This window comes from Gopherus flavomarginatus, chromosome 2 (assembly GCF_025201925.1).
Source record: "Gopherus flavomarginatus isolate rGopFla2 chromosome 2, rGopFla2.mat.asm, whole genome shotgun sequence".
NCBI lineage: Eukaryota > Metazoa > Chordata > Testudines > Testudinidae > Gopherus > Gopherus flavomarginatus.
In genome coordinates, this window is record NC_066618.1 from 210,445,374 (window position 1) to 210,469,466 (window position 24,093).

The 24,093-nt window shown below is 40.7% G+C and overlaps 1 protein-coding gene across 7 annotated transcripts in view; it reads right to left on the reverse strand.

The window, feature by feature from the left end:
• Positions 1–24,093, reverse strand: part of PTPRM (protein tyrosine phosphatase receptor type M) — a 729,462-nt gene that overhangs the window by 326,517 nt on the left and 378,852 nt on the right. For all 7 annotated transcript variants that reach the window (XM_050942101.1, XM_050942100.1, XM_050942099.1 and 4 more), the window contains exons 8-9: positions 7,072–7,380; positions 1,077–1,186 (exon numbers count right to left, since the gene is read on the reverse strand). In XM_050942101.1, the coding sequence (XP_050798058.1) occupies positions 1,077–1,186; positions 7,072–7,380 (419 nt within the window). The remainder of the gene's footprint in view (positions 1–1,076; positions 1,187–7,071; positions 7,381–24,093) is intronic.

Genomic DNA, 24,093 nt, shown 5'->3' on the forward strand with positions numbered 1-24,093 from the left:
TGCATTAAAAAATGCTAGCTTATTTTTTTTAAATTGCGCCTGCTTCTTTCTACTACAATAGGCTTCCTGAAATGAGTCCCACATAAATGTGAAGATGACTGTCATTACTATTATCTCTTCCATTTTTTTCTTTTTAACAATTCACTCTAAGATCTACCCTTGTATCATTCAAATATTTGATCTATATTACTAAATAGAACAATATATCTCACAAGGTTAGCAAGAGGCAACCTCAGGTATAGTAACCCAGTGCCATCCTCAGTTCCTGTAATTTTCTCCTGCATTAGATTTTATTTGTGTTGTCAGCTTGTGTTCTAACGGGGACCATTTTCAAAGAAATATCTGCATTTTTAATAAACTCAATCATCATTTTCATTTTTAATTATCTTATACCAATTATGCTCTTTTAATTTTTGCATCGTTTCCTGTAAATGTACAAGACATGGCCAAATTTCTCAAAGAAATACAGTATTTTAAAGTGTGTTTCTTTTCAGCCTAGGTAATATTGTAAACTTATTTAGTGTCTTTCCTCTCATTTCTAAATCTCTTATCAACTGTCGCCCCAATTTGACAAAGGGCTTGAGGACTGAAGTCAATGGGACTTAAGCACATGTTTAATTGCTTTACTGTAGCAGGGACAAAATAAATAAGCACCAAATATAACTAATATTCAGCCCCTAGAGCTTACAACTGAAATAGGCAAGACCGATAACAGTGGGATGGGAGGGTGGGATTAGAGCCATAGACAGGTGAGGTGCATAAGGGCACAGAGCAGGTTGGTGGCAGCTACGGACAGAATCCAGGTCTTTTGATTCCTAGTCCAATGCCCAGTTCACTAGACCACACTGCCTCTTCATGTGCCTCAGTCCGACATGCAGTATGGACAATCAACCAAGCACAACACAATTTGTTGTATACCTACTACACACTTTTTTACGAGACACTGGGCTCTGAAATCTACAAACATTTTCAAGAAAATACATTTATCCACAGGATGCCAATGAATCAAAATTGTAGGTAAAAATGAAACCATGATAAAAAATGTGCGTTTGAGAAACCATATAAAAAATATCTACCTCATACAAAGTGATCACACCATATGTTTGCACTGGCTCTCTCCACTGAAGAAAAATCTTCTCCTCAAAAGTACTTCCTTGGATTGATTCAAGTGGTACAGCACTTGGGACTAATGAAAAGGAAAGAAAAGAAAAAAGTACTGTTTTGGAAAGTAGCATATAGAGATGCTCAAACTAACATTTACATTCTCTGGGCATGATACCCGTTCACCAGGTTTCAATCCCCTGTTGAGTATAGCAGTTTACATTCTGCAGATATAAATACTCTTTGGCAAATTGTTAAACAGATTCTGGGCAACCCTTTTCTCTTCTCTCTTTCTCCCTGGCTATAACAGGGGTATAACAGATTACGTGCCTGTTAGGAAATAACAGTCACTATCTCTTCCCTACAGAACGAAGCTAACATTATCAATGAGGTGTTCGACTGTTAATGGATACAGCTGTTAAGGAAGAAGTATAAACATATGTGCCACTTGCAGAACACAACAGTCTAAAACAGAGAAACAGCACAGAACATAAGGCTTTTCCAGTAAAATGTCATTGATGAAAAAGGTGGGGAATTTGGCTTTTTTGCTAGGATTTAAGTGAAGTGTCTTGTTTACAAGTCAATTTTCAGGACCTCTTCCTTAGCCACTATCCTACAAATTTCCTAAACTAGAAATATATGAAACACTCATCTATAACATATATAAATATACTGAGGTATAAGGTAGTGTTGTAGTAGATTAAGGTACTGTAATTAGCCTGTATAAGGGCTACAGTGTTACACATGGTATTTGGACAACGATGCTGGCTGTCATTAGGACTGAAGCCTTACATAGAGTGGGCAGTAGGAAACAGTGATGATGACAATCTGAAGACCTGGCACCTTTCTTAAGGCCTCTTATTGCATGAGACACCCATGACTGAAGAATCAGCATTATCAGAAGTGTCAGGTATCTAATATTGTCTCCTCCTACCTCTGTAGCAGTTTGCTTTCCCACACTCGCCTTAGTAGAACACCCAGAACACAGTATTTCAAGCAGGAAAATTTACACGGGGTATACGCACTCCTCTATGTAGCACATCCAGAGTCCAAACTAAGTAGCTGTGCTAGGCACTGACCAGATACATGAGGATAGAAGGTGGAGGCTATATACCCAATGACTGAAGTATTTTTTTTCAGTCTTCCCTAACAGGGAAATAAAGGGATAATTTGTTTAGCAATTAATCCCCTAACTCCTCCTCATGCTTGGTCAAGCTATCCACTAATCCTTCCCATCCCTGCACACTGCCAGATTGGAAGCTTGTGTGGAAAAGGACTCCACTCCATGAAGGCTACCCCATGCTTCCTCAAATCCATCCCTTACACAGAAGAACTGTTCAGGTTCTACTGCAAAGATGGACTCTGAGGCCACAGAAGGTTTCTCAATTTGTTTGCCCCTATATGATATGAACTGGCAAGACTATATCTATATAATGCTGACTTCAGTATAGGCAGCTCACTATCTGAAGTCCGCTGACAAAGTGGAGGGAACTTGGAGAACAGCACCAAAACTGATTAAGATCTGGATTCAAAGTGACTGAGAGATGAGAACTAAACATAGCTTGGCTAAATTATGAGTAAAGAAAATCAGTCTGACCACCATCTACAAACGTCTGAAGAGTGTAAACCCTAAGGAGAGGGATAAATTATGTTTTGAGGGGTTAATTAAGAGTAATGGGATTAAAGCAAGAAAAGGAAAATTTGAGATGATCCTATTTCATAATTAATTAATTATATTAGATTGTGGCATACTCTCCCAAAGGAAATGGCAGAAGCCATTTCTATTGGGTCATTTAAAACTGAATTTGACTAAAAAACACACTGTAAGGAATGGTCCCGTATTGGCAGAAAGATGGACTAGAGGAGTATGTCTTTTCTAAGACTTTGTCCATATGGCGAGTTAGTGCATGGCAACCCACAGTGGGGGCAGGAGAGGGACAGCTCAGTGGTTTGAGCATTGGCCTGCTAAACCCAGGGTTGTGAGTTCAATCCTTAAGGGGCCCATTTAGGGATCTGGGGCAAAAATCTGTCTGGGGATTGGGCCTGCTTTGAGCAGGGGGTTGGACTAGATGACCTCCTGAGATCCCTTCCAACCTTGAGAGTTTATGAGCATAGAGCACTAGTTTACTACACACTAAGTTGAGGAGTGAACCTTGGTACTACATAATAAAAGTTTCATACCCACTTTGGCAGAGTGCCCTATGAAACTTTTAGTGTGCAGTAACAGGGTCCACACAGCACCTTAATGCACAGCAGGCTACAGTGGCTTGCCACACACAGTCTCTGTGGACAAGCCCTAACTCCAATTTCTATGACATGCATGACTCTTTGTAAATTGAAAATTATTAGGTATTGGAACACAACTACTTTTGCAAGGTAAAAACTTGCTCCTATACTCCAATATGCAGGTGCATGTAAAAATATCTTGCAAAATCAACATGCATGGCACAGTGTAATTCAGTGTAGATACAAACCTTTCTTCTACGCCTTCTCATCAATAAGTTATTTGTAACAGAACATCAAAGAGTGCTGAACCTTGTCAAATAACACATTAAATAACATGATGTAAAAATGGCTGCATAAGAAAAAGGGTCATTTCATCCTTAAACTAAAGGATTCTCCCTTTTTAGTCTCTTTTTGGGGCATGAGTAATGTATCTAAAAGAAAAAGGAGTGTATTCTTTGCAATTACGGTAGATCCAAACTTCAAGTTTTTCCAGAACAATTTCTAGGAGCAGGGCTTTTATGGGCTATTCTATATCATGGTAATTGTACATTTTGAAATGGTTTAAATTCTGTTTCCTCCAGTTCCTGTCTTTGCCGAGACATGCAGCAATCAATAAAAAGATAGTATAGTGTTTTGGCTTTTCGAGGGCAATAAATTAGTAGGGGTGGGGTCTTGGTTTTTAGATTTAAGGAATTACCTTGATCTACACAAACACTAAAACTTTCTTGACATAATTATAGTTATCTACGTGTTTGATTTGGTTTGGTAGGATCTGAACCTTTCAGTCTTCTGCTATTGTTGTTTCTAACTAAGAATATTTGGAAATAGCAAATATATCTAATTTTTTGGTCTTCAGAATATGTAAAGTATCCTGACTGCAAGAAAAATAGGGGCTTTACTTCAAGACAACAGAATAAGTCATCCCTGAACAGCCATATTCTCTTGAGAAATAAGTGGACTTTTGCAATTCTGCAGTGAACAACTGATTGGCCAGAAAAAATGTTTTAGCGTTCCACTGTTAAAAGGCAAGCTATTCATGTAAATGGAAATATGGGAAACAATCTTGTGTCTCTTTTAAAAATGCACCACAGAGCAGTACAATGATAATGATTTGGGCTAATGATATTCCCTGTTGCATTATGGATGGATTTATACAGAGTAGCTACTAGAGCTTACTGCAAATGTCTATCGATCTCTCTCTATGCATTCTAGGGCCATGTTTTTAGAACTGTATTCACAAAAATGCATGCACAAATACTATAACAACAAATAGAGTCATGATAATTGCAGTCTTCATATGACACCAATGATTAAAAGAATTGGCCAAAAAGCTCTCTCAATCTTAGGTGCTGATTTTTAACAAGTCTTGGAACACTGGGTAAGTTCTAAAGGACTGGAAATCAGTAAATGTTATGTCAATACCTAAAAAGAGTAAACTGAATGACTTGGGTAACTATAGGCTGCTAATCCCGGGCAAATCACAGAATGGCTAATATGGGACACAATCAGTAAAGAATTAAAGAATGTTACATAATTAATGCCAATCAACACAGTTTAATGGAAAAATAGGGCTTGTCAAACAAACTTGATATAATTTTTGATGAGATAAGAAGTCTGGTTGATAGAGATAACTATGTTGACATTATATACGTAGAATTGCATGTGCCTTTCATAAGTCTGATTTAAAAATAGCACTATACAAAATCAGCGTAGCATACATTTGTAGGGAGGCGCCCTGGCTCCCCGCCGCGCCTGAGAGGGACAAGCCAGCACAGGTGCCTCAGTGGGCGGAGCTACCGCCTGTCCCCGCCCCCTGGAAGTCAAGGGGCAGGACAGGAAGTCTAAAAGCCCAGCCTCAGCACTCAGTTGGCCGTTGACTGCCGGAGAGGACAGACGCTAGGACCCGAGCTCCCGCTGGGCCCAGCCTGCCCCGTGCTCACTACCCGGAGGAACGCTGGCCTCAGCTCCCCTACGCTCGGTATCCAGAGGAGCGGCCTGAGCTCCCCTACGCCCGGTATCCTGAGGAGCGGCCTGAGCTCCCCTACGCCCGGTATCCTGAGGAATCCATGGTCTGGGACCCGCCAGATGACGCCGGTGAAGGACAGCTACCTAGAGAGGGGGAGGTCAGAAGTGGCCTGGGGGTAGCCGACCCTGGTTTGGCTCCCAAAGAGCCTGAACCCATGTCAGTGTGTTGCGGCCAGGATCCCCACTGACAGCAGCGAATCTTGGCCGCTGCTAGGGCCCCGGGCTGGAACGCAGTGGAGTGGGAGGCCTGCGTTCCCCCTGCCACCCCTCCAAGGGTGGCAGACTCCCCCTCTCCCTGGCCTGAGGAGGCCTTCCTTTATAGACTTACGGCTTAAACCGCTGCACAGCCTCTGCCTGAGAGTCTGAGCTCTGTACCTGTTGGTTGCCCACCCTGAGCCAGGGCTTGGGCCTTATAGACTCACTGCTTGAACTGCTATTGCCCCGCCCTGCCCAAGGGCCTGGGCCTAGATACTGTGTTTGCTCAGCCGCTTGCTGAAGGAGCTGAGCTTGAACTGCTACTGCCCCGCCCTGCTCCAGGGCCGGGCCTAGAGACTCTGTGTTTGCTCAGCCCCTTGCTGAACGAGCTGAGCCTGAACTGCTTATTGCCCCGCCCTGCCCAAGGGCCTGGGCTTAGATACTGTGTTTGCTCAGCCCCTTGCTGAAGGAGCTGAGCTTGAACTGCTACTGCCCCGCCCTGCCTCAGGGCCGGGCCTATAGACTCCGTGCTTACCCGGCCCCTGCTGACAGGCCGGGACTCTGTCTTGTTTAAAGACCATTTGTTTTCTCAGCTCCCGCTGAGGGGTCTAGGCCCTGGATGGATTGCTGCCTGTAGGGAGATGCCCTGGCTCCCCGCCGTGCCTGAGAGGGACAAACCGCAGCCCCGGACTCTTACAACATTGAATAGCTAAAAACTGGTTAACTGGTAGATCTCAAAAATTAATCATAAATGGGAAATCATAATTAAAAAGGGGTGCTTCCAGAGAAGTCTTATAGATATCTGTTTCTGGCCCAGTGCAATAGCAGTTTGTAATATTTATAATCTCAAAAAAAATAAAAATCACTGCATTAAAAATTTGCAGATGGCACACAAATTAATTGTGTGGTAAATAATGATAGGACAGATCAGTTATACAAAGCTTTCTGGGTCAGTTGCCAAATCGCACTTTAATAGAGCCAAAAACAAGGTTCTACATCTAGGAACAAAGAATGCAGGTCACACTTATAGGGTGCAAAACTGTATCCTGGAGTACGGTGACACTGAAAAGAATGTAGGCGTTATGGTAGATAACAGCTAAACATGAGCTGCCAGTGGCATGCTGTAGCAAAGAGAATTAATGCAGTCCTTGGAAGCAAGCAGGGTAATATCAAGTAGGATTAAGAAGATGGCATTACTTCTGCTCAGGGCATTAGCAAGACTGTTATGTCCAATTCTGGTGTCTACATTTCAAAGAGGATGTTGAAAAATTGGAAAGTGTTCAGAAAAGAGTTTCAAAAATTATTTTGAGATCTGGAAAACATTCCTTATAATGAGACACAAGAAAATCTCTTTAGTTTATCAAACAGAAGGTAGAGAATTGACTTGACCATGGTATATAACTGCCCATATGGAAGAGATTTCTGATAGTAATCTAGTAAAAAAGGGCATAATGAGATCTAATGGTTGGAAGCTGAATATATTTTTTAATATATTTGTTCAAAGTAGTAAATGTAAAAACTTACCATCTTCATCAGTTTGTACTACAAGTTCTTCGCTTTCTTTTCGTCCTTCCGGATTCATGAGAACCAGTTTTACACTGACGTTTGTGTAGGGTGACAGATTGGTAATCGTGTGCTGCGGGTGTGAACTTTCTGTATCCCAGCTTACTTCCTCTCTGACTTGCTCTTGCCCTCCAGCTTGGTAGCGGTAATGGACTGTGAGGTTATATCGATGGCAACGTGTCACATTGTATCCAAATGGCTCCCAACGAATAGTGATTTGCCGGGATTTGATCTCCAAAACCTCTAGTTTTCGTGGCCCACGCATTGGATCTGTAAAAATATCCATATGATTCTGATGTACTATTTATGCATATTACCGTCAAAAAGAAGAAACTGATACACAGTTCTGTATTATATCCTTGTGAATATATACACACTGCTAGGACAGTGTGAAAGGAGAATAAAAACAGATTTGATTATTATATTTTGATTTTTTTAAATCAGAGCAATCATTAATCACAGAAGAAAGAAGTATCTTTGATAAAGAAAACAATAGAAGATACAATACAAGACAGATAAAAAGAGAGAGTATAACAAAAACCTTTAAATATGTTTAAATGAAAAGACGAAAATTGAGAAACAAATGTTAATAAAGAACCTCCATGATGTCAAATTGCTTTTACAGAATTTAGAAGTATGTTAGTTAATACATTCACTTTCTTATATTTGTGCTAGCACTTTTAAAGTAAGAGACATTGAAAAGTAAAGCAAATATATAAAGCAGAAGGTAATTTTAAAGGGAAACTTTCCAGTAAATGACAAACTTCTTCCCAAGGAGAGTTTTTATACAGAAAAACATTGATTTTTAAAAGTAATTTCTTTATTCGTCTCTTTTTTTCAATCAGTTAGACAGAATGCAATTAATCAACAAGCAATCCGGTTAGGACCTGAAGCAAATACTTCTAGTTCTTGCAAATATGATATAGTTTCTTTAATGATCACAAAGAGTCAAGGCTTTGGTTTTATATTTCATCCAAAAGATGAAAGCAGCACAAGATACCACTTTAGGACACTTGTTCCGTAAAGATTCAGAGGCTAAACATATGAAAACTGAGTCTCACACACACCTGGGTTTTCCCTTGGGTCTCCAAACCAACATCTGGACAAGAGCAACCTTCTGATCTGATAAGATCATAGCCCAGGGATATATGGCTGCATGCAAAGCAGAAGAAGACTAGCTGCTACTTGATCAAAGGATGCTGCTTAGAGAATCAACACTCTCTCCACTCACACTGGCACAAACAATGAGAGATTGGGATGAGAAATGAACCCAAATTTCCATCACAGAACAGCACTATGCTGGCCTGCATTTGTAGTGAATTAACTATGTATGCAAAACACATCATTAGTGGAGCTATTACACATATTTAGCAATAATCTTTTTTTTCATATTGGAGCCCTCAATGAGATTAAAGCCAATGTCTACCTTTATCTATTGCTTCACTAGTTAAATACTCAGAAGAGTTTTAATGAGCTAGAAACCTCTCATATATAAACAAATTAATATGCATCTTCCCTCTCTTATGTTTATTAATCAACATGTTTTCACCAAGAATGTTCTAAACGCTTTCCTCAAAATTTCATCACTTTTACCTGTTAATAAGATCCCTGCATGCTAAATATATTTCTTCAAAGATATTATTCATCTCTCTTAACTCCTTCAAGAAAAGGTGTTAAGATATTGCATGCCTTCTGTATAACCTAAAAAGATCTTAATGTTTTTTCCTTCGTACTTTTTATTGCTGTGAAAAATAGATAACCCCTGCTTCCTTTAAATCTTTCAGATATTCATTTATTAATTGCTGATGAACTACAGCCTTGACTAGCTTTGCAGAATATTTTTTAATGTAGTCAGCCAATAAGTTTCACATTGCATTTGTCAATTGGCAACCAGACACCAGAATGAATTTAACTAAATAATACATTACCCTACATCCAGTGACTAGACTCATTGGGCCAAATCCTCAGTGGTGTAACCTGGTATGACTCCATTCACTTCACTCAGTGACCAAGGTCATTCACTCCAGCTGTGAATTTGGACCATTGGGTTTAAGTTTTGTATGCTACCACATTAAGACTAGTGAGAAATAACCTCCCCTCACCCCCCAAAAATCAGTCTGGATAAGCCCCCAACAGTTTGAACATTTTACTAACTTTTATGTCTACACAATTTAGCCAGAAATCTCCTGAGAAAAGGTGCTCTTCTCTTAATTCCTATCTCAGTTTCCAGCATTTTGATTCAGATTGAGCTGGGAATACTGAAAGAACAGCATTTCTTCTGACATTTTGGAACTTTCACTGCCATTTGTGGTTGGAAGCAACTAAGTGTACACAATAGATATGAGAAACTAGAGGAAAATGCTGATTAGAACTTTTTGAACTCCAAAGGAAACTAGGGTTTGATTTCACTTTGTGTTTTAACCAAAAAGTCAGGTCAATTTTTTCATTGTTAACTAAAATGTGGACCAGTATACAGTGGTCAAAGGAAACAGCTAGTCTATCAAAAGATCCAAAATAGCTTAGCACCAACAGGTAAGTGCTAAGCTAATCTGAAAGTGCCCTACCTTGTATATACCTAAAGTAACATTTTCATTTATACAGTACTAACACGTAAAGCACAGCACATGGCTTCCAATAATGTGGAAGTGTCTTCACTTTATCCTTTGGATATCTGAAGTGAAATATATTCACGGTACTAGGAGAATGACCGATGCACCCTGGTGCAGTAACCCAAGAGGAATCAGGGTATGAATTTTGCTGCTATTTTGTAAAACTGAGATTCAAGTTAACTAAGATTTTATGATAATCATATCTTGTTTTAGTTTTCAATGGGATTTTTACATTCACTCTTTCTGATGGGTCAATTCCCAACTCTAAATGAAGTGAAACAACACGAATTAGAAATTCAGTAGTGACATTTGCTTTTGTGCTCTTGAGAGCTGCACTGATGATCCCTGCAGCACATGAAGGCCATTGTCCTAGAACTACACTGTATTGCATACATTGACAACTTCATAATTCACAGTGCTAATCAGAATTCAAACCACATTTCTTAGACTAGAAGACAAATACAGTATTTCTAACATAAGGTTTACATGCCATTATTATAGTTTTATATGCAACATATAAATCTCTTAGGGTTAGGTAATGGGGTAATTAATTATAATTTCACAAATAGAAGACTAGAACTAATTGCTAAACATTTGTTTTCTTTGCACTTGGTAAAACTCTTCTTGTGGAGATTACAAAGCTAGACCCTTCTACTCACACTGCAGCTCCCTGGATAAACTGACATTATGTTGTTCCTCAGTATTCTGGCCATTATGATAGGCCCCATTGGCATGAATCATGAGGCAAGCTGGGGAAATCTGGGTCTACTGACTCATGACAAGAGAATAGGATTGCTTCCCTAAGGAGTGCACTGTCTGTCATGCCTGAAGTTTAGTCAGGTAGTTCTTACAAATTCCCCTGACGGTGCCTGCAGCATTTTTCATACTGCTCTCTTTCTGCCACTTTCAGCTGGGTATCAAGCAGTGAAGTCTGACAGTTGCAACTCTGACCTGAGGGACCAGCAAGCCCAGTTCTAGCCCCTGGCACTGTAGCATCCCATTTAATCAGTGATCCTAGCATCTTCTACATTCAGCAGCGTTTTCCTGAGAATATGGAATAGAAACTGACTGATAGCAGCAATTTCCATTGCAGGTTCAATTCACTTCTCATTTCTCTAGAATTTCAAACTTTACCTCCTATTACACCAACAGCACTTTGTCTGGCTCTACTGAAAAGAAGGACAGGAGACTCTTGATATGGATTTAATCAGGACGTAACTTTATTATTAGATGTCTGGGACTACCCAGCAGTTAAAAGAGTACATTGCAGCCAACTCCACATTCATTCAATAGCTGTCCATGAGGCTTCCACCAGCCCTCCCTTCATTTTTCATCCAGGTACCCCAGCCATTCCATGGCTGGGACCTTACCATCGACCCCTCTACCATCCTTGTAGAAGATTTAAGGTGGGCTATAAGAAAGGGGTGGTTGGCTCCCTGCCATACCATTCATAGAAGCCTCAACCTCCTCCCTCCTGTTCTGTTCCTTTAATCAGCACCTTCTTTAAAAGTTCTTTCCCAGGCCATTTATATGGTCACTGGATGCCTTCTCTATGGAGTACCTGCATGGACGTCTGCCCCCCACTTACAAGGTGAGAGTGTCCAAGAGTTTGGATCAACCCTGAATGTCTACACTATAATTAAGTGACCTCTTTGCCCGAGCACCGCAAGCCTGACTCAGTTGGCACTGGCCAGCTGTGGGTTTTTATTGCAGTGTAGACATACCCTTAGTGTCCCTGTGCCTCAGTTCCCTACCTGTAATGGGGCGGGGGAGGGGGGGAATAAAGCTTCCCTGGGTGTCAGAGGGTGCTTGGCATAATTTTATGAATCTTTGTATGACGCTCAAATACTAGAATTCTGGGGGGCAGAGGGGAGGTGAGGGAGAAGTGATAAGCAGAGAAACACCTTGGTCTTGAATTGATCTTGCAAGCTCCTGCTCATTGTGGCCCTGATCCAGGAATGCACTTAAGCAGGTGCTTAACTTTAAACATGGGACTACTCACATGTTTAACTTGAAGCATATGTTCTAAGGGCTTGCTCTGCATCACTGAAGCCAATGGGATTTTGCCACTGATTTCAGTGAGATCAGGCTCTTTAGTCCTTTGTTGGATCAGGGCAACACTATAGCCGTGAAGATGGTTGCTAAGTAGAGATGGAGATTTCAGAATTCTCTTCAGAACAAATAAAGTTAAATAAAAAGATTAAAATAAACAGTTACTACTAATAAAACTCATACTCTTTACCTTGCATACAAGGATACAATAGATAGGGGAATATGGTGTATCTCCTGTAACAATTGCTAAAATGTAGCAACTTCTTTCTTTCTTTCTTACAAAGTCTCAATTTTTATGAGTTTCAAACTCTGGTCAACAGCAAGGATTAAATTACTATGTACAATATTGTACCTTTCAATTCCTCTAATCTGCCTTTACTCTAATTTGTACATGCTTGAAAAGTATGCTGTTTGAAGCTGTTTACAAACCTGGGAAAATGGTTTCATGAAAGACCACATTCAACTGTGATGGACTGATTGTTATACTGTAATTATTCTTGCGTGTGTTCATCAACAAGACATTTTAAAAAGAGCTTTCCTTTGTTTAAAATAGTACATGATTTAACAGCTCTTATGATGAAACCTGGGTCTTCCCACCCTTTTAATCTGCCAAAGAAGCTCAGAGAATGCAAGATGAGAAATGATGTACCATGTCTTTAGCTGGTGTAAACTTGCTTAGCTTTATTTAGTTCAATAGAAATACACCACTATTACATGAGCTGAATATCTGGCCACAGGGTTCAGTTCTGCAAACTCATGTGATTAGTACTTACAAAAGAAGGCAGTTAAGGATTTGCAGGATCTGGTCATTAATTTGGAAGAATTACTGTTATTTAATCACAGACATCCTATAAGAGGATTTTAATAGTATGGATAGGATGAGTGCTACCTTAAAGAGATAAATTAGTGTCTTTTATTTTAAAAGATCAGGAACATGAAATGTAGTGTCAGTCTTCTTGACAAATCACATTTTCCCTTTCTTTTACCTAGGACTATTTTGCCAAAATGTAAAGAACAAAATCTGACAATTACTCTTTCAAACCTATTTTATCCCCTCTGTCTTCACCACTTAACCTTCAGCATGGTTTCTCCAGTTACAAGGATTTCTGTTATTCCATCCCTTATCACTGCTTCTCTGGAAAGTGTGGGCAAGGGATATTACACTGTCCTTCATCTCTATGACAGGACCATTCTTCAGTGTTCCCTGATGTGACTTTTAAAGTCTGCTAACAATGCTGAATCTCATATGGAGCAAAAAAGATGGATTGATTTAGCGAAATAAATAACAGCGGTTACTTGTTTCTTTTTGTTATTCCACATAGTAAAAACTGTTCCCAAATTCACCATTCCAGATAAAATTTTGTGTTGACAGACACCTCCCTGACACAGCAAATCATTCTGTGTTAGTGAACATATTCTATGACTTTTACCAATCCCATTACTGTGGGCTGCTACATACCTGCCAAATCTCTAGCTGACCAGGGCTCTGTGGGAGCAGAGGCCAGCTCCTCCTGTCTGCCCATCCCATAGCTAATGAGGGCAGCCTTCACAACACTGCTGCTGATGTGGGGACTCTATGCTGGGAAGCCAGAGATCCCTGCAACATATTCCTACATCTGCCACCGAAATGATCTACAAACCTCACTTAGTTATACCCCCACTACACTGTATGATGTAATGAAATATGATTACTCCTAGTTCGTATATAAGGAAACGGAGGCTCAGAGATACTAAATGATTTGCTCAAGTTCACAAAGCATGTGACCAGAACAAAGATTAGAAACCTCTCCCCACCAGAATTTAGCACCCCACGTAGGTTTCTTTCAGTATATACCCGGGACTGGCCAGTCCCAAAATCTGCGGATAGAAAGTGTGGCAAAATACAAACGTGTGGCTCAGCCAAACCAACTGAAAAAATAAGTAAAATTCATAAAATAAGAGTCAGCTGGAATCTTCACTTATTATGCCTGAGAACTGACCTTTGAGATTTGAAAGAGCTTGAACAAAAAAGTTTAAAAAACATTTTATTATCACACAGTTCTGCAATTCTTTTCTCTATCCTAGACCAGAAGCATTAATCCAGACATACCACAAGGAGGACTCTTCTTGAAGTATGTTTAGCTTGGCCAGAAGCTGGAAGTCCAGGAAATCTGATGACAGAATCCTGGTCTCCCCAAGATGTCTAACCATGTACAGAAGGCCCATTCGAGATACATAATAAGCATGCAAGCTTTTCAGATTGCCCTTTACTGATGTTATATCTGAATGGAGCTATCTAATAATATACCACAAAAATTACTCAATACAGAGAAACATGAAAGAGTGAAAAAATCCCAGCAAGAAACAGCTTTTCTAATCTTTTTCATTTCACATCCTCCAATTCATGGCAGCACATACCCCTGAGGCATGTGTCCTCCAGGCTCAAATTCGCAGTCATAAAATATTGGTGTAATCATCAATAATTCCCTTTTAAAGTCAGCAATATTTTCATATATGCTGTTTCTTTTCAGTGTGTTCTTCCATCAGACATCTACTGATTTTGTTGAGGACTTTTTAGTCTATAGTAGAACTTAAATATGAACCAAGGCCAAGTGACTCTAATATTTATTTTGTTATTGCCATTTTATAGTGATTTTAGAGTGACTCATTTAAATTCTAATGTATTTGAATAAAGAATAAAAGAAAAACATCATTCAATATATTTTTCTCAAATTACCTCCATTGCTTGATTGCTCCTCTACAACCAAAATCAGGTTTTAACTATGCATGATACAAACAAGATTACATTTTGAATCTGTAACAGAGAATTTAGCTGCTTGTTTAAAATGACATACCTAGCTATTCAGTAATCACTTTATAATAACCCCTTTCATTTCCAAATCTACTTAGACATCAGCCAGTAGTGAAGAGAATGCTGCAGTGGTTTTTACAAGTACACATTAGTTTTACATTTCATGACAAGCTAATTCTAGAGAGTTCGAATGACAGACAAGCATGTGCTCTTATGGTTTTCTTTCTTTTGCTTGAAGGAAACAGGCGTCTTACTGATAAATGAAAAATAAAGGAGTGCAGACATATACTTTTCACTTCACATGTATGTCAGTGACAATTTACCCCAAATGCACCCCTGGTGCCATGGTGACTATGCAAATCGACATGAAATAAAAAGGCTCTGATAATTCTCTTTCAGCACAAATTAGGAAGAACTACTACAACACAGAGGTGACTTCACTGCTCAAGAACATACTTACATAGTATGACTGTCAAGTCTTCAGTAGAGATTTGGCTCAGGTAAACTGCCATAGACTCATTGAAATCAATGGAGCTATGTTGATTTAAACTAGCCAAGGATTTGGGGTCAGCTCTGTTGACTGACAAATACTGATGCTGACCCTCTGGGTTAAGGCTTTTGGCAAAATGTGTAAGCAGCTAGGAATAAAGAAAACCATTCAAGTTATACTAGAGATAATGCAGGCCCTGAGTCCATAATTATGAAAGCCATTCACACCCTGCCACTGTGCACTCATTAGACACACATCTTTAAACTCACCACATGTTAAGGAATACTGGGAACACTCATGGGCCAACATACACTGTTTTATAAAGCTCATATTGCATCATCCACAGTGTACAGTGAGATGGAAATGGCTCGCACATACTTATACTATTGGATGATATGGACACTAACAGTGTAAAATCAAAGTGCTATGCTAACACTCATTAATATTAACAGTAAAGTATGCACCTTGCATCTGAAGGTGAAAGATGTAATATTGCACCCCCAATTAAACAACAGAAAAACTTGATTTCAATAAATTACAGCAGTGATTGGGGGTTTTTTTGGGTGGGGGAGTGTTAAAATTTAAGGCATAACATTTCAGATTACTATGAAAATCGCCTGGAACAAATTATAAACACTGGTGTAAATGAATTTGGCTTTTGGCTGTGCAGAGGCACAGAGGTTGTTTATTATATTGTGCAAAAATAAATGGGAGAGGCTGTTTCATAGATCAGTTAGAAGATGATGTAGCAGGGTGTTCTAGCTATCACTGCAGTTTGTTGCTACTGACAAACTAAATTAATTCAGAGCTGTTATCCACAGCACTGTTAGTTAAATTGGGGATTCAAGACAGGACTTCAATGAACCTAAGTGACAGGACTGCTTGGTTATATAAATCTATGTAAAAGAGAAAATGCCACCAATTAATGCTGCTCATATAGGAAGAATATTTAAAATTTTTCTAATCTAATATGTGCAACCAACCTTAACCAAGAGATATAGAATGATATCAGCCTTGACAAATAACTCTCAAATGGATAAAACTGATAAATGAATAGGATTCTCTGGCTCAACTGATAAAAGAAACTTTTAGCTTTAAAATACATATGTCACAAGTGAACAGAACATTGTTTCTTTCCCTACTACATAATTACATATGAACTTTTTAAAGCATCTAGATACAAGATAAAATGAGAGAGAATTACTGTAGGATTCAGAAAATGCAAGATTAAAAATAACTTTTCCATTCACTACACAGCAAAGGCTCTTTCCCCATAACTACTTATATTTTAAATTTATTTATTTATTTTGGGGGGTAAGAGCTTATGAGACTCAGAGCCTTAAGGTTCCCTTACACTTTACACCTTTTGCCTCCCCCACATCTCATCCTCTTGAATGACTGGACTTGTCTAACTTCTGGAGCCTATAAACAAGGAGCATACATTTGCCAGAGGATTACAAGCTACAGAGTAATGAAAGGTGGTATCCTACCCCTCATCCCAAGACTACCACGAGGAAGACATTATCTTCGGACTATGCTGAGCCCCTAACAAAACTGAGAGTAAGACTATGATCTGAAGTGTTGAACTCTGACTCCTCACTCAGGCCAGCTCATTTGATAAGAGTAATTTTTCTGTGCATTTTTATAAAAACAAAACATGTATTTTTGCTATTTTATCTGGAATATTTACAACACTTAGGCTGCTTCAATCAACTAAAATTTAAAATAAAATTAACATGAACAGTAATTCCTTTTAAAACTATTTTTTTAAAACTTTCTTCCCTTGCCTTCTGTGTATCAGACCACTTCATATGAAAGAGAGCCCTTGTGGATCATTTTCCCCATCCCATTACTAGCGTAGCATTGCCGACTCCAAGGAGTCAAAAATGATGCATCAGGCCTTGAAAAATCATACTAGCTTAAAAATTATGAACTTTTAAAAATAATTACATTTTGGGTTTGGGGATTTTTTTGCCTTCTGGTGATTGAGCTTTTAAGGGGTCATGTTTTCAAGACTTTCTCCACAACCATGGTGGCTAGAAACTTTCTTCTTTAAAATAATGGAAGTTCAGATTCCCATATAATGACATCACTCTAGGGGTATTTCAACATTGCAATAAGAGACCCACGTCACTGCCAAAGCTGGCCTGGGTCAACTAACTCACACTTGTAGGCCTCAGGACTAAAAATTACAGCGTAGACATTTGGGCATGGACTGCAACCCAGGCTCTCACTCCCAGCGAGTGGGGTGGGTCTCAGAGCCAGGGCTCCAGTCTGACCCCAACCATCTATACTGCTATTTTTAGCTCTACAGTCTCAGAGCCTGCAGGACTCTGACTCTGAATATGTTAGTCTGAGTCAATTGACCAGGCTCTGAGACTCAGTGGCATGGGATTTTTATTGCAGTGTTGACGTACCTTAGGAGTTGGGACTTGAGGAAAAACACCAAAATACTAAGGCTCATGATAACATTGTGAAAGTTGGTAATATTAAAATAGCTTTCACAAAAGAATGTAAGGACAGATGAAAATAAGCTTGCTTTCATGTGATATGCATCACTAGTTAGGTAATGCCCTTCTTGTCCAGCACTCTCAGTCTTGAACCTGTGTTATTTTCTCCCTATTGGTGTAAGATTCATATTTATTAAGACCAAATAGTCCCTTGTTGCCTGAAACCTCCACTTCTCAAATCTCTACAGGTCACATTGCAGTTGGCTATGTCCTCTTGTGTGTTTTCTACCCTTCCAAATTTAGTGTTGTCAAATAAATTAAACAATGGTTGGATTTATTCTAGAACCACACCTGACAGAGAAAGACATGAAGCAGCAATGGAAGATTCAGAAAAGTGGGGGTGAATGGGGATACACTCGGTTAAAAAAAAAATTCCCTGGAAGCCTCAAAAGAGGAAAGAAGCCAGGTCTGGGTTACAGTTAGCAGGAAGTTTAATAGCTTGAAGACTGACAGATGTTTTACCATTATGATAAAAGCAGCTCCAGGTTGATCACAAGCCCTACACAGTTTGACGAAAGGGTGGAAGGGGAGATGTACACAGTCACCAAGGTTTGACTGGTGGAGTGGAGCTACTGGACTGTATATGAAAGCGGTTACATAATGCTGGCAACTGTCTGCTTGTATCATCAGTGACCCACGATCCAAAGTCCATTAAACTCTGTTTTTCTCAATTGAACTAAACTAATGGAAAGTAATTGCTACTCAGGAAAAGGCCGCTTATGAAGTAATACAAAAAGGAACACTTCACAAAAGGGGCTATTTTTATAGTGCTCTATTTTCAACTTATACATTGCTGACATCTGTTGCAAATGATTTTTTTTTCTTCTGCTAGAAGGGGTTTCTGACCACAGACTCTCTCCTGCCTGCGTAGGATATACATGCAAGAATCATCCAGGCAAGAACTTCAAGATAACTGCTACAAATCTGTTCTGGAGTAAATCCAACCATTGTTGATATTTTACAGCATTTATTCATTAAGGCCTAGCATTCCTCTCAGAAACTGGAAGGACAATTTTGTAAATTAAGATACAATTTTGTAAATTAAGACTGGGAAACACAAGGTCTGATTCTTTCTCCCCAAGCTATGCAGCAGCCCTGCCATATTTGGGAAATCACTTAATCAGTCAGTGCTTCAGTTTCCTTATCTGTAGAGAGGGGATAAAATCTACCTACGCTATAAGGGAACTGAGAGGGTAAGTTAACATGTTTGTAAAGAGCACTGAAATCTTTAGATATAAGACAATATAGATGTGCAAAATATAACACTTTAATATTTAATAAATATTATTTATACATACTGAATAAACAAACACATTTGTCTGAAATACAAACCCGTCAGATTATGAGCTGCAACTGAGTAGTACATAGTGCAGACCAGGAGGGAGGTGGGCATAGGTGCTGTGTGGTGGCATCCAGTGAAGATCAAAGCAATCTGAAGGCTGCTCTAAACTTTGCTAGTTGCCAGCAATCCCAAGAAGCCTTTCTGGCTGCTTCAGGTCATTGTGAGCGGTATCCTGGCTACGTGCCCTTTTTATCCAGCAATAACCACAGCTCTGCAAGTAAGCACCCTGGGGGGCCGGGCCAGTTTGTCTACCTGCCATGTCCGCAGGTTCGGCCGATAGCTTCTCCCACTGGCTGCAGTTCAGCAACCCAGGCCAATGGGGGCTGTGGGAAGCTGCAGCCAGCACATCCTTCAGCCCACGCCAGTTGCTGCTGAATGGCGCAAGTCAGTAACCAAATGGATGCAATGCATTGGTCAGCTGTAGCGATTGAGGGGAGTGGTCTGTCAACATCTCAACCAACATCTAACTGATGTTTTGAGGTAGATGGTTGCGATGTAACCTGATGGGTCTCTGGATTTCTCTCTCTGAGACTCACAAGAACATAAGAATGGCCATACTGGGTGAGACCAAAGGTCCATCTAGCCCAGTATCCTATCTTTCGAGAGTGGCCAATGCCAGGTGCTTCAGAGGGAATGAACAGAACAGGTAATCATCAAGTGATCCATCCCTTGTCACTCATTCCTAGATTCTGGCAAACAGAGGCTAGGGACACCATCCCTGCCCATCCTTGCTAATAGCCATTGATGGACCTATCCCCCATGAACTTATTTAGTTCTTTTCTGAACCCTGGTATAGTCTAGTCATAGAAATTCTGGGCTGGTAATTGCTAAGTGCAGGATTTATGTTGAGGTTGTGGACTAAACTTTCTCTTTTGTTCAAGAGTACAAATCCCTAATGAGTGGAGAGTGGTCCTGGAATCTTTAAGGATATGGAGGGACGCGTCAGTCTTTATGGCGAACAGTTTGATGCCTTTGAAGAGAAGGTTTTCTATAGCAGTCTGCACTTCCTTAGGGAAACCAGATAGTGCAATCAAGATGCTCACCACATCACCACCACAGTGGAGAAAGGGGGGGGGGGTGCTGTGTCAGTTGCATTCAGGGATGACTGGAACGCTGTTTTGAGAGTTCTCTTTAGTGCCAGAACTCTTGTGGTGCCAACAGACCTAGTGCTGATAGTGGTATGGAGGGAGTCAGGGATCTTGCCCATACTGAGCACTCCAGTGCTGAGTGGCTCACTATTAATGGTGCCGAAGGTATCCTTCGTACCTACAGCATCTTCCAATGTGCTCCCTGCTCCTGTCCTTATCCGCGGGCACCCATCAGGTTTTTAGGTGCATCAGTAGTACCTGGCGCTCCAGACCCTTGTGAGCTGAGTACCATGCTTGGACGGTCTCGGTTCTGATGGTACTGACGATACTGAACATGCCAGTAATATTTTTTGGCTAGCTTGGGGCTCACTCTGGGGACTCATAGCTCTTTTTTAGAAGCCTTTACATGAGGGGTCTGTGACTAAATTTCTTTGACCCACAGTCCCTGGATATCCAGGGCCGTGGAGAAGATTCGCACCTTCTGAGTGATTCCTGGCACAGATCCGGGGAAGGCAGAAGGGCTGCCTCCATCAGCATAATTTTCTGTCTCAGTTCCCTAAGCTGGGTCTATGTTGTTGACAGAGACCATAGTTCCGAGGAATGTGGCCTTCCCTGAGGCAGCGTATACGACGACAATGCTTGTCCACCACAGGGATGGCCTCCTCACATGAGAGGCACTTCTTGAAGCCCAGTGAGCCAGGCATACCCTGATGGAGATAGGGGTCCCCAACAAAGGGGAAAAATTAAAAGTTTTTTAAAGGAGAAAATAAAGAATCACGTTTAATTTAGAGGAGCAGATGAATTAAGATTGCTTTGCGTCATTTAAGTACCGTATATATTAGATCATAATTGGTTCATTTATCAGCCGACCGTCCCCAAAGACTGATTAGTAAAAATGGAAAATTTTTTATAACCCATTCATAAGCCAACCCTATAATTCAGGGGTCAGGAAACTTTGGCTCCTGGGCCACCAGGATAAGCCGCTGGTGGGCCGAGATGGTTTGCTTACCTCGAGCATTCGCAGGCACAAACAAAATGTCCTGGCGCGCCAGCTGCTTACCTCGACGGACCGGGACAGCAACTTTTTTTGGGGGGAGAAGCTGGGAGTCAGGAGAGTAATCTGTAACCACCCCCCACATGACCCCACCCCTAGCCCGGGACCCCCACACTCTCTCCATCCCATCCCTTCCCACATTGTCTGGATAGGGGCAGGGGAGGATGTTTCTCACCTGGTTGGAGCTGCTCCGTCAGGCTGGGTTGCGTGGCCGCAGCCTGTTCCAGCGAGCCAGACCGGGTGGTGCAGCTGCAGCCTGTTCCAGCAACCCAGACCGGGTGGCACAGATGCAACCTGTTCCAGTGGGCTGGGCAGAGTGGCACAGCCGCAGCATGCTCCAGCGGCCTGGCCACAGCCTGCTCTGGGGGGCAGGGCTGAGCTCCAGTGGAGAGACTCTGGCCCCGCCTCTTCCCTTCTGGCTGTGCTGCCTCTCCTTCCTCCCTCTGTTGTGGGGGGAGGGGCTGTGTCCCACCTCTCCGTCTCTATACTCGTTCATAAGCTGACCCCCTTCTCTGGTGCTTCCTTTTTTTACTAAAAAAATTCGGCTTATGAATGAGTATATATGGTATTTAGTGTTTGATCCAGCTTGCAATGGGGGGTTTGACTGCATGAGGACTGCAGGATTAGGACTATAGTAGAGAAGACTACAATCCAGCAGAGATCTGCATTTAAAAGGTAAACAGTTTTTTTGAAATGTTTGACAAGTGCACAGTTTAGTAAGTATTGTAGTATAAGTTAGTCAACTTAAAAATCTGCTTCAGCAGTAACAAAGTGGTAGCATGTTCCCATGATAATTAAATAGAGCAATTGTCTCTACAAAATTAGAAAAGACAATTCAGACATCTAAGAAACCAGTATCTGAGAAAGAAAATACTTCTCCTGATAACATTTCTGAGAGTCTGCAAAATTAACAGTGATGCAGCAAAATTCTATTTCTGTTAACTAAATTGGTACAGATACTATAGAATAATTATTCTAATAAAAAATTAAATTAAGTGAGGGATGGAAAGTGAGTAAGACTTCCAAGAAGCCTCAAAGTCCTAATGCAGTTAACACCCACAAACTCTTAAGAGTATGGCATGGTTTTACTATCTTTATTCACACTGACCAGTACCTTACTCCAGAAACAACTGAGAAATGGTTGCAAAAATCAGGCCTTCTGTGAGTTCAGGCACAAGATGCTCTCATGACAGCAGGGCTGCCTGGGGGGGGGGGCATTGCCCCAGGCCCCGGCCCCCCAGGTGCCCCCATGAGAATATAGTATTCTATAGTATTGCAACTTTTTTTTACGGAAGAGGCCCCCAAAACTGCTTTGCCCCAGGCCCCCTGAATCCTCTGGGCAGCCCTGCACGACAGCGTAGCATACAACCCCATTTCAACCTATTTGCTATGCACGCACCTGTAACCAAGCGTTATAAATATAAGTAAGCACTGAGTCTAACAATAAATAGAAAGTATTTATTCTGCTTAGCGGGAAAAAACTATAACACACAGATGAGGTATGGAAATCCAAACAACAGCTTATTATGTAAAATGCTAACATTGTTTAGACTGGACCAAATGCATTCCTGGCCTGAATGGAATCACACAAAGTGAAATTGCTAGTTGACTGTAATTTAAAGCAATGGTTCTCAAGCAGGGGTATGCATACCCCTGCGGGGTATGCAGAGGTCTTCTAGGCCGGGGGTACATCAACTCAACTAGATATTTGCCTAGTTTTACAACAGGCTACATAAAAAGTACTAGCAAAGTCAGTACAAACTAAAATTTCATACAATGACTTGTTTATTCTGCTCTGTATGCTATACAATGAAACGTAAGTACAATATTTACATTCCAATGGATTTATTTTATATGGTAACATGAGAAAATCAGCAATTTTTCAGAAATACTGTGCTGTGACGCTTTTGTATTTTTATGTCTGATTTTGTAAGCAAGTAGTTCTTAAGTGAGATGAAACTTGGGGGTACACAAGAGAAATCAGACTCCTGAAAGAGGTACAGTAGCCTGGAAAGGTTGAGAGCCACTGACTTAAAGGACACACAGTTACTCTGCTCTGCCTCTCTGTAACATCCCATCATCTGTTCCTTTGTGAAATCAAGCCAGATAAGTTATTTATTAGAAATGAGGACTCTCAGGGATGGTCTATACTATCACGGTAAATCACTCTAACTTGAGCAACTTCAGTTACATGAATAACATAACTGAAGTTGACGTTGTTAGTGGCTTCACTGTGCTGTGTCAATGGGAGAGCGTCTCCCGTCAACTTCCCTTGTGCTTCTTGGAGAGGTGGAGTACTCAAATCGATGGGAGAGTGCTCTCCCATTGATTTACCGTGTCTTCACGAGACCTGCTAAATCGACACTCGATGCTTTGATTGCAGCAGTGTTGATCTACCAGCAAGTGAAGACGTACTGTCAGAAACGTCCATCCGGCAGGAACAAATCAATTGCTAGAGCTACTGTGGATATCAGAATATGCAGGAGCCAGATGTCATACCATTCACGGTAACTGGTTTTGTACGTGATCTGAACTATAAAAGAGTTTTATTATTTCTGCATTTGAATGGATTTGGAGCATCTTTAAAGAATTATTAAAAATGTTTGCATGTTGGGAGTGAAGTGCAAGGCTATGTCTAACAGCAAAAAAGTGTGGTTTTACATCTAGATAGCTAACTACAGAATCACAGAAATATAGGACTGGAAGGGAATGTTCTTGTGTAGACACGGGAGTGTCAAGGTCAACCTTATAGCTTGCCTAGCTAAACTGAAATAAAAACTACCCGCATGCTTTGTTTTCACTAGGATTTTACACTGAGATACTTATGTGAATATAAAACACACACGCTTCTTTTGGCACTGAAGACAAGGGGCAAGGATTCTGAGGCAGTGCAGTTCCCTGCACAAGATCTTCCCTAACACAAGTTTGAGTCACCAACAAAGAATATTACAGAATTGGGGAAAATAAGAGATGCAAAAGGCCATCCAGAAAGCCCCAGATCAGTTTGCCTGAGATAAGTGTGCACTCAGCCTTGACACATGGTGTCT